This window comes from Kryptolebias marmoratus, linkage group LG3 (genome assembly GCF_001649575.2).
Source record: "Kryptolebias marmoratus isolate JLee-2015 linkage group LG3, ASM164957v2, whole genome shotgun sequence".
Taxonomy (NCBI): domain Eukaryota; kingdom Metazoa; phylum Chordata; class Actinopteri; order Cyprinodontiformes; family Rivulidae; genus Kryptolebias; species Kryptolebias marmoratus.
The window spans coordinates 4552384-4561352 of record NC_051432.1 but is presented as its reverse complement, the minus strand read 5'-3'; the positions used below and the strand labels follow the sequence as shown (position 1 = coordinate 4561352).

At 38.7% G+C, this 8969-nt stretch overlaps 1 protein-coding gene across 3 annotated transcripts in view; it reads left to right on the top strand.

Moving 5' to 3' along the window:
- The window catches only part of tpcn3 (two pore segment channel 3), a 40863-nt gene extending 32815 nt beyond the window's left edge, over positions 1-8048 (top strand). For 2 of the 3 annotated variants that reach the window (XM_017434999.3, XM_017434998.3), the window contains 8 exons: positions 3759-3823; positions 4006-4093; positions 4358-4427; positions 4913-5129; positions 6555-6645; positions 6780-6893; positions 7337-7455; positions 7678-7821. In XM_017434999.3, coding sequence (XP_017290488.1) covers positions 3759-3823; positions 4006-4093; positions 4358-4427; positions 4913-5129; positions 6555-6645; positions 6780-6893; positions 7337-7455; positions 7678-7808 — 895 coding nt within the window. In that variant the 3' untranslated portion in view covers positions 7809-7821. Of the gene's footprint in view, positions 1-758; positions 789-3758; positions 3824-4005; positions 4094-4357; positions 4428-4912; positions 5130-6554; positions 6646-6779; positions 6894-7336; positions 7456-7677 lie in introns of all 3 variants that reach the window. The other variant, XM_017434997.3, reaches the window with a different exon arrangement.
- The last annotated feature ends 921 nt before the right edge of the window (positions 8049-8969 follow it).

Here is an 8969-nt window from a genome sequence, read left to right as displayed (position 1 = left end):
ATCTAAACCCAATTGAGAACATTTGGGGATGGATGGCAAGGGAAGTTTACAAAAATGGACATCAGTTCCAGACAGTGGATGCCCTTCATGAAGCCATCTTCAACACTTGGAGCAACGTTCCCACTAGCCTCCTGGAAACACTGGCATCAAGCATTAAACGATTGTTTGAAGTCATCAACGAGAATGGTGAAGCTACTCATTACTGTCTTTTTTTGACACGTTGATTTCTGTTTTGGGGGGTTTTCTGGGTTTTTTGAGCTATGGTCTTAAACTTTTGATCAGCTGAAAAAATCATGTTTGAGTGTAAATGCAGTTTTCAATTAATTCCCCGCTCAAAGGTTTTTGTCTCTTACGCTGATTTTTTCCTTTAACATTGTGAAGCTCTACTTAGAACCTTCTTAAGATCCAATAGTGCAAAATGCAAATTCTTGCAGTTTTTTGACTGGTCTTAAGATTTTGATCAGGAGTGTATAGAAGTGGCGTCTAAAATCACTAGTTTGTCACAGAGAACTGCATCAAAGGTTTGTGATGGTTCTTATTTCTGTGGATTGTCCTCACTTTATTTTGTTTGACTTTTTAGTCAGATTATGTAAAAGCCTAATTTTATAAGGCTTTGATGGAGAACTGAAGCATGAGTAAAGGGAGAACCCACCTGGGAATTTTGTGGTTCTGGATCACTATTATTAAAACTTTGTTTTCTGATAAAGCAAATTCTAAAATAAGTGTAAAACCACTCAGCTGCGTTGCATCCATTTCAGCTTATCCACACCCCAGATTATAAGTACAAGGTATGTGATGACATTTCAGTTCCTATTATCAGTTGCTTTATTTCTTTTTTCAGGGCTCCAGGTTTGTTTTGTACTTCTGCCAAGTTGTTTGTTCAATAAGCAGATTTGAACCACTACTTCTCAGTGTCGGGTGATAATGTTGATTGTTGTGTCTGTGTACCTTTCTGTTAACAAAATATGTCCTAAACCAGTGGACTTTAATAAAACTCAGATGAAACTATCAGATGTACGTCTACAATTGATTACATCAGTCAGTTTTGCAGATACTGAGCTATAATTTGGTGTGATAATCACAAAGAGTCATCTCCAACACGTACTCGGAGCAAAAATAATTCTTTAGAAATCTTTGTACAGAACTTTGACACGCAAAGTATGTTGGGGAGGACTCTCAGCTACTGTCTTCTCAAAATTTAGCTCAATATCCATAAAATGACGATGTTGTTGACATTTTAGTGTTTGGTTAGGTTGCTCAGCTGTGGCACCCATCTTGAATTGAATTTACTCCAAATGGTAATCCGTTGTAGATGTGCACCCACTGATTACTTTCTGAGTTTCATTAACATCTGTCCAATAGTTCATGAGATATTTTGCCAACAGACATAGGGTTAAACACAGACGGAAGATAATGATGCTGGCTGAATTGAAGGGCACCCTGGTACTGTGCAGGGAGCCTGTAATGATACACATGTGGTCAGTACGTGGTACAAACAACACGCTCTGCGGACGAGGTGGGGGTACGACTTGGCAGAAGTACAAATGGACCAGCACTTTTTTCAGCTGCTCATTTCAAGAAGCGCTTGGAACAGCTTTTTGATGCCTGAGGCAGCCTTTTATTTTAATTTATTCTTCTTTTTAGCATGAAGGATTAAAGCAGTTTATGAGTTGTGGAGCCTCATTTACAGCCGCAAAGTCTGATAATAAAAACTCAAGAATTGAGTTAAGAAAAGCCATAAATGATTGGTTTCTTTTTAATTTTTTTTTGCATATGGTGCTTCGTTTGGCTTTACGGTCCATCGGTTTCTTTCTCATTCATAGTTTTTCTTTCAGACTTTCTACTACAAACCTTTGTAGCGTTTATGGCATCAGCCTGCTTTATTTACTGCCTACAGGAACGCCTCAGTGTTCAGCTGATGCATCCCCTCGTCCTCTTTATGTGGTGTCTATTAGCTGTTTTATGAAACTGGTCTTTTACTTTTTAATTTAATTAAATTTTTTTAAACAATGCGGATTATATTGTAATGCGTGTTCTAACAAAAAACAACTCCTGTATGACTATGAACCAAAGGTATGTAGGTCATACAGAAAACAGGATATGGGGCTTAAGGGCTTGAGTGGTTCGTAGTCAGGTCATCCAGAAACTCTTGTGAGTTTATCTATCAGCCCTTCTTGGCGAGAATCACCTCTAAAACCTTTTCAGTGGCAGTGGAGGATCTGTGGATTTAGGTTTTTCTAAATACTAAAGATGCCACTAATTTTGTTACATACAAAAAGTAAAAGATGAACTTGACTGTTCTGGTATCTCTCATACAGTGAGTATTGAGTTAACTAAAATGATATTTTAAACATTTTGAGCTGGGCTTTTGTAGAAAACATAAATATCTTACCTGTTGTAGATGGCTCTTTGTTGGCTTCACTTTGGACGGACAGAGTTTAAGTCTGACAGGCTCAGAGAGTTAATATCTAGTCTGAACGCAGCCTGGATCAAAGTGGATTGCTGCCGTCTGAAAGTGGCTTCAGGCTCAAAACTTTCAAGCAGGCGGATATTTGTGATCAGTGATTTTTTTTTCCACACATCAGGGTCATGGCTTGGTTGCCATGTCCTGACACAGCTCAGCTTCGTATAACCAGCACAACCTAGGCGGGCATGTTCCAGGCCGAGGCAGGCCGAGATTTTGTTCCTACAACTGCAGAGTTTAGCCTCCGAGTCTTAAGCTTATCCGGTGTGAGGGGGAGCTGAAGCCACTATTTTTGCTTCCAAATAAGCCTGAATTTCTATGTACATAACCATGTAATGTGAAATTCACAGTAAGGCAGAGATCTATAAACTAGCATTTGCATTAATAGGAAATTTTGTATTTTGGAGGTGTTTTAAGAAGACAGTAATCCACATTGATCTTGGCTGCGTTGGTTTTGTCCATTAGCTTGTCAGTCCTGTGAGACCTAAAATATCCATTTAAACCAGGGGTAGGCAACCCTGGTCCTTGAGGGCCACTGTCCTGCAGGTTTTCCTTGTTTCTCTGCTCCAACACACCTGATTCAGTGGTTAAATCACCTCTTCATGTTCTGCAGAAGCCTGTTAATCACCCATTGATTCAAATCAGGTGTGTTGGAGCAGAGAAACAAGTAAAACATGCAAGATAGTGGCCCTGAGGACCAGGATTGGAGACCCCTGCTTTAAGCTGTGAAACGTTTATGCTGCAGCTGCGCTTGTATTTTTTTGCGACTTTGCTTCTTTCCAGTTGGGTGGCCCCTGCTGGTGAGCCCTGCAGTTCCAGTGACTTAGGCCAGAAATGTTTGCCGTCTTGCTTTTTTTATTATTATTATTGTTATTATTATTTGTGCTTCATGGATGAATTATCAGAACTGGATGCTGGATCTAGTTTGACCCAGTAATAAACCACTGTTTATTTTGTATTCCATCAAATTTACTGGGTTGGTTTGAAGGCAAACAAGACACTTCTGTTTAAAAGAAGATCAAATTTCTAGGATATTGTTTTCAAACAGTTTAAATACTTCTTTGTAAGAAGAAAATACATGTTCAATTGGTATTATGTAAATGGAATTTTAGAAGTCGGGTCAAACGTTTAGGAAATGTTTCTTCATATTGGTCCAGCTCTTTTAATACATCCCTGGTTGTGTCTGGATATTTTTTTTCTGCCAGACTGTCATGATGTGCACACAAAGTGATGAACAGAGGCAGATTTCACTTGCATGTTTTTCAGTTTTCAGATATGTTTTGCCTTTCTTTAGGTTTGACACCCTCATTGTTGTCACAGCTCTTATCGCCACCATCATAAACTCCGCCTTGAAGTCATGTAAGGGCTGTTTGTTTGCTTGGTAATAAAATAACACAACATATTATAAACAAAGCAATATTAAGAACATCTGTAAATCAATCTTTAAAGTAATCACAGTTGCTACTGTATCTCAGTGATTGTTTCTGTCCACGTAAAAGGAAATGAACATCTGTCGCAGTAATAATTTCTGTCCCACATAGTGGTGAGGTACACCAGCCGACAGATCCTGGACATCGTCTTCATTCTGCGAGTCCTCAGACTGCTCAGAGTGGTGGATGGCTTTAAAAGGTTTGACTGGACATGATGTCATTTCTGAGTTTCCCAGGCTGCACACAGTGCATTTACCTGCAGGAAAAGTTTGACATGTGGCCTAAAACAGTATTGTTTTGTTTTTTTGCCACTGCTTCATCTATCATTATATTTATGAACCAACAGAGAACCTCATGGTTTCTCCTTATTACTGAGTTTTATTGTTTTTTTTAATTGGTTCATATTTTCTGGTAATTAATTTTGTTCTATGTCCCAACATGTTTTGCTTCTATTCTCTGTTAGGTTTCGTGCAATCATCAATACGCTGATCAGGATTGGACCAGCCATTCTCACGTTTGGACAGCTCATTATTGTAAGTAGCTTGCAAAGGATTGCTTGTTAAAACAATTACCAAACCTCAGAACACGGTGGAGATTCTTTGCAAGTGTGTACAAACAGAGCTGTGGTGTACAAACCACAACTACAGCTATTTTCATGGCTTTTAGAGGGTATGTTAAAAGTGAGAAAACTGTGGCTAGAAAAGTGGTTAAAGCAGGCCTCCCTGTAAGCACAGCATGCAGAAACCTTTCAGTTTAATTTGAAAGATATTTTATTTACAGTTAAACAGCTGTGTGGCTTTTTTTCTTCTGTGTTATCATTGAGGAAAATGACTTGTTCAGAGTTCACCAGGGTCACCAAAGTTGGGACGGATGTAAACTAGTTCATCCACATTTTAAGAAAGCCAACTTCGTAGTTGAGAGGTTTCAGGGTAATCCAAAACTTTGTTACGATTAGTAACACAAACATGACAACACAAGAGCTCACCTGAGCTTAAAACTGGAACTGACATCTTCTCAGGTGGTCTTCTACATCTTTGCCATGGTGGGGATGGAGCTCTTTAAGCACAAAGTGAAGTTTTATGAGGACTCCAATGATCCAGCAAAGGCGTACTGTGGAAACCCTCTGTTGAACAATACTGCCTTTGCACAACTCAACTACTGCAAGAACAACTTCAACAACGTGGTGTCCTCCTTCATCCTGCTGGTGGAGCTCACTGTGGTTAACCAGTGGCACGATATCCTTTACACAAACATGCATGCTGCTCAGGCTCAAACTGTGAAAGAGTGGTTCAGCATGAGACATGGATTGGCCACCACAGAGTCCAGACCTTAACCCTGCTGAGAATCTTTGGGATGTGCTGGAGAAGGCTTTGTGCAGCGGTCAGACTCTACCATCATCACTATTACTTGGCAAAAAAACGAATGCAACTGTGGACAGAAGTAAATGTTGGGACATTGCAGAAGCTTGTGGAAATAATCAAAACTAAAGGCAGTCCAACAAAATATTAGAGTGTGTAACCTTTTTTTTTTTTTGGCCAGGCAGTGTATTTTATGATGAAAGAAAATATTTATAATGCAATTATTGGGATAAAGCACACACACACACACACACATGCTCAAATTCAAAGGCTTCAGAAAATGTTCAGACATCCTTCACTTTCTGTAATGTTATGTTGCCTTAACGTAGTACTTACCTGAAGCACCTTTAGCAGCAGCTCCAGCCTAAAAGTCTTATTGGGTTTGATGCAACAAGCTTTGCACACCTGGGTTAGTGGTTTTTCTCTAATCGACCTGTAATTTGAGGTTTTCTAACAAGTATGTCTTCAGAAAGAAGCCTTTTATCTCTAATCCTGTTAGTTTACTTGGAAACTGACCGTTTTTCTCTCTTGGCTGCTGAAGCGCTGGGAAATTTCTTCAAAAAATGTGTGACATCATGAAACTAAACATATCTAAAACATGAGCTAAAACAGTCAAAATAGTAGCTAAAATAAACTAAATATAATCATGATGAAGTTAAAGCTGAATTAAACAACACTTAGGCTAAGACAGTCAAAATATGAGCTAAGATAAACTAAACTAAACTAAATGTGCACCGAAAACCAGACTGATGAATACCAAATACATTGTTAGACTGGAAATAACCAATAATCTGAGTGTGAAAAGCTTTTTCCTGTTCTACTGAGAAATGGTAAATTTACCTTTTAATTTATTTACCTATAATTCGATATCTCTAAGCGGTTTGATAACAGCTGTTTTAAGTGTAGCATGGAAAATCCCTCATCGAAGAGAACAATTTAGAACACCTCAGAGGATTGTTTAAGTTGTAGGAATAGGATCTAAACAGCAGGTAAATGACCTAAACTGTTTAACAATATTATTAAATTTTTAAAGTTTAGCAGCTGAAAGTGAGACGCAGTCCAGGAGTTGGGCTGAGGTCAGTATTGGATATTGCGGCCCTGCTATTCTGTCCTATATCATTACCTGTGTGGTTACAATTTAAGCAACTTGCTCACATAATTCTACAGATGATATTTCAGATGGAACTACCAAAGATGAATTTATAATTTGGTCGACTGTGGAGGAAAGTATTTCAGAGTCATTTCTTTGATCATCTTTTCAGTTTGTTCTGGCCTCTTTATGTTTCCTTAATGTGACTTCACTGCTCAGCAGCGGCTTCGCTACCGTCACCCACGTGTCAGCCAGGATCTTCTTTGTCATCTTCCACATCTTGGTTGTAATTATCATTGTCAAGTAAGAACGACAACACCTCCTCACCAGCCTCATAAACTATGCTGAGGAAAATACTGTTATTGGCCGTCCTTCGCTGACAATTAATTGTTGGTCATCAGTTTTTTTGTCATGACTTTTACTCTGTTGCTTCTCAGCATCTTTGTGGCGTTTGTCCTCGAGGCTTTCTTTGTGGAGTACAGCATGGATAAAAATGACCTGCAGACGTCTCTAGAGAAGAAGATTAAAGAACTGGAGCTTGCTGTGGCACAGTATGTTACCATGACAACCTTTTGACATCTCTGCGTGTATACATTCAGCATAGTGTTTACCCAATATATGTATGTTATCTACAGACTTTTGAATACACAAAGTGTTTATTTGTGTTTCATTTCATTTGTCTAATATTTAAATTTGTTTGATGATCTGAAACATTTAAGTGTGACAAACATGCAACAGTATAAGAAATCAGAAAGAGCCAAACATCTGTTCATGCCACAGTATATTTTCTTTTTCTTTCCGTTGTGTTATTTTGTACATTTTGTGCAACTTCTCCGTCCCTTTTTTATTATTATGTTGTATCACCGCTGCTATTTTGCCTCTTTTCTACTAAAACAACTACGCGTAGTCGTTGCAGTATTCTTTGTACGTGGTTGATTTTTGCTTCTGTTTGAGGTCTGGTACCACATGCGCTCACTGTGTTTACTGTAACCAGGGAGAAACTGGAGGACAACTTGGTGAATGCCATGGAAACCATGGACAACGACCTGGGAACTGGGCAGACGTCGACAACGGCAAATCTACCAAACCTCATGTTTAAAATAGCTTCAAAAAGTAAGTTGGTGCTGGTTAAATCACTTGAAGATTTAAAATAAATAAAAAAAAAGAAATGAAAGTGAGTAAGTTTTAAAAAAGGATTTTCAAAGGGCTAAATGACTGCTCTCTGACTGACGTTTCAGACTTTCATGTTTCTTTTCGGATGAACTTTTGATCACTGATAAAGTGTTAAAATGGAAACAAAGAAGAACCCTGATTGATTGGTTGTTGTGTTGTCAGGATACCGGACGGTGGATGCTTTGCTGCAGCGGATGTTCGAAGAAGACCTCGACCCTGAAGATTTCCGTGAGACGGATGAACCTGAAGCTCAGACTGGGAGCTTTCCGAATCCGGCATTCGGCTCTGCGTAGACATTAATGTGCAAATATGGACGAAGAGAAGCGGATTCTGTCATTTACATAAATGTTTGTAGTTTTACATGTTGTGCCAGAAATGGTGAAATCGGATGCTTATTTCAATGCAATGTGTCTGCTGATCAGGTCGTGATCTGAGAGTTGCCTTTGTTGTTTTATTTTTATACTTCTTTGGTCTAGCTCTGTGTAAAACACAAAAGAAATTTGTATTTTCACATAAAGGATATTTACACAGACTTTACTTTGACTAATCATTTAGGAGTAATACAAATTACACACCAAAAAATAAGAAAGTAGCTCTCAGTGCGCTCAGGTAATTTAAGAGTTGTGCTCCGCTGCTGGAGGGGAAATGTAATTGCTGCTAACAGAGGTTCTTTTTAATTTTTAATTTAATAGAACCAAGACCACATTTTGTTCTCTATTCCATGTTTTAGACTGGGTTGAGAATATTTCAAAAACAACAACACTGATCTGAGAAAGGAAAACCTAAATGTGTATTTTATAGATGTACTCAGAGCAGTATTTTATTTTTTTATTAAACACAATTCATACAAATTTATCAAAGTGCCTTACATCAAGAATGGGGATGGAAAACTGGCAAGGTAACGGTGGAAGAAAAATAGTTTGTTGTGTATTTAAAAAAAAAAGTATCACCAGTAAAATCCGATGCAGGGCACATAAACCTTCAGTAAAAGGGAAGTACTGTCATGTTTTTCATCAAGGTATATTTATTTCACCAGCAACAATGCTCGAGTCCACGTCAAAGTAACATCCGAATAAAAAAAAAAAACAAGCCTCATGCCCTTCTTGCTAGCCTTCCTCCTCCAGGCGGTGCATCTTCTTGCTGACACTTCTCCAGATGAACTCTGAACACTGACCCGGCCCTCCATGGGATGTTGGAAAAAAAAAAGAAAAGATTAATCAGATCAGACAATCTTCTTCTAGTGCTGTGTAGTCCAGTCCTGGACAGGGCTTGACCAGTCTATGCTGTCCACTATTCACTTTTCTTTTGTGTTCTGGCACCTTTCAGGGGCAGCGTTGACTTTTTCAGCAATCTGAGCAACGGCAGCTCTTTTATTAGATTTGAGAACATGGATGTTGTAGCATGACGCTGCTACAGGCTAAACATAACCCAGCAAGGCTTTCTCTGCTGGTCTG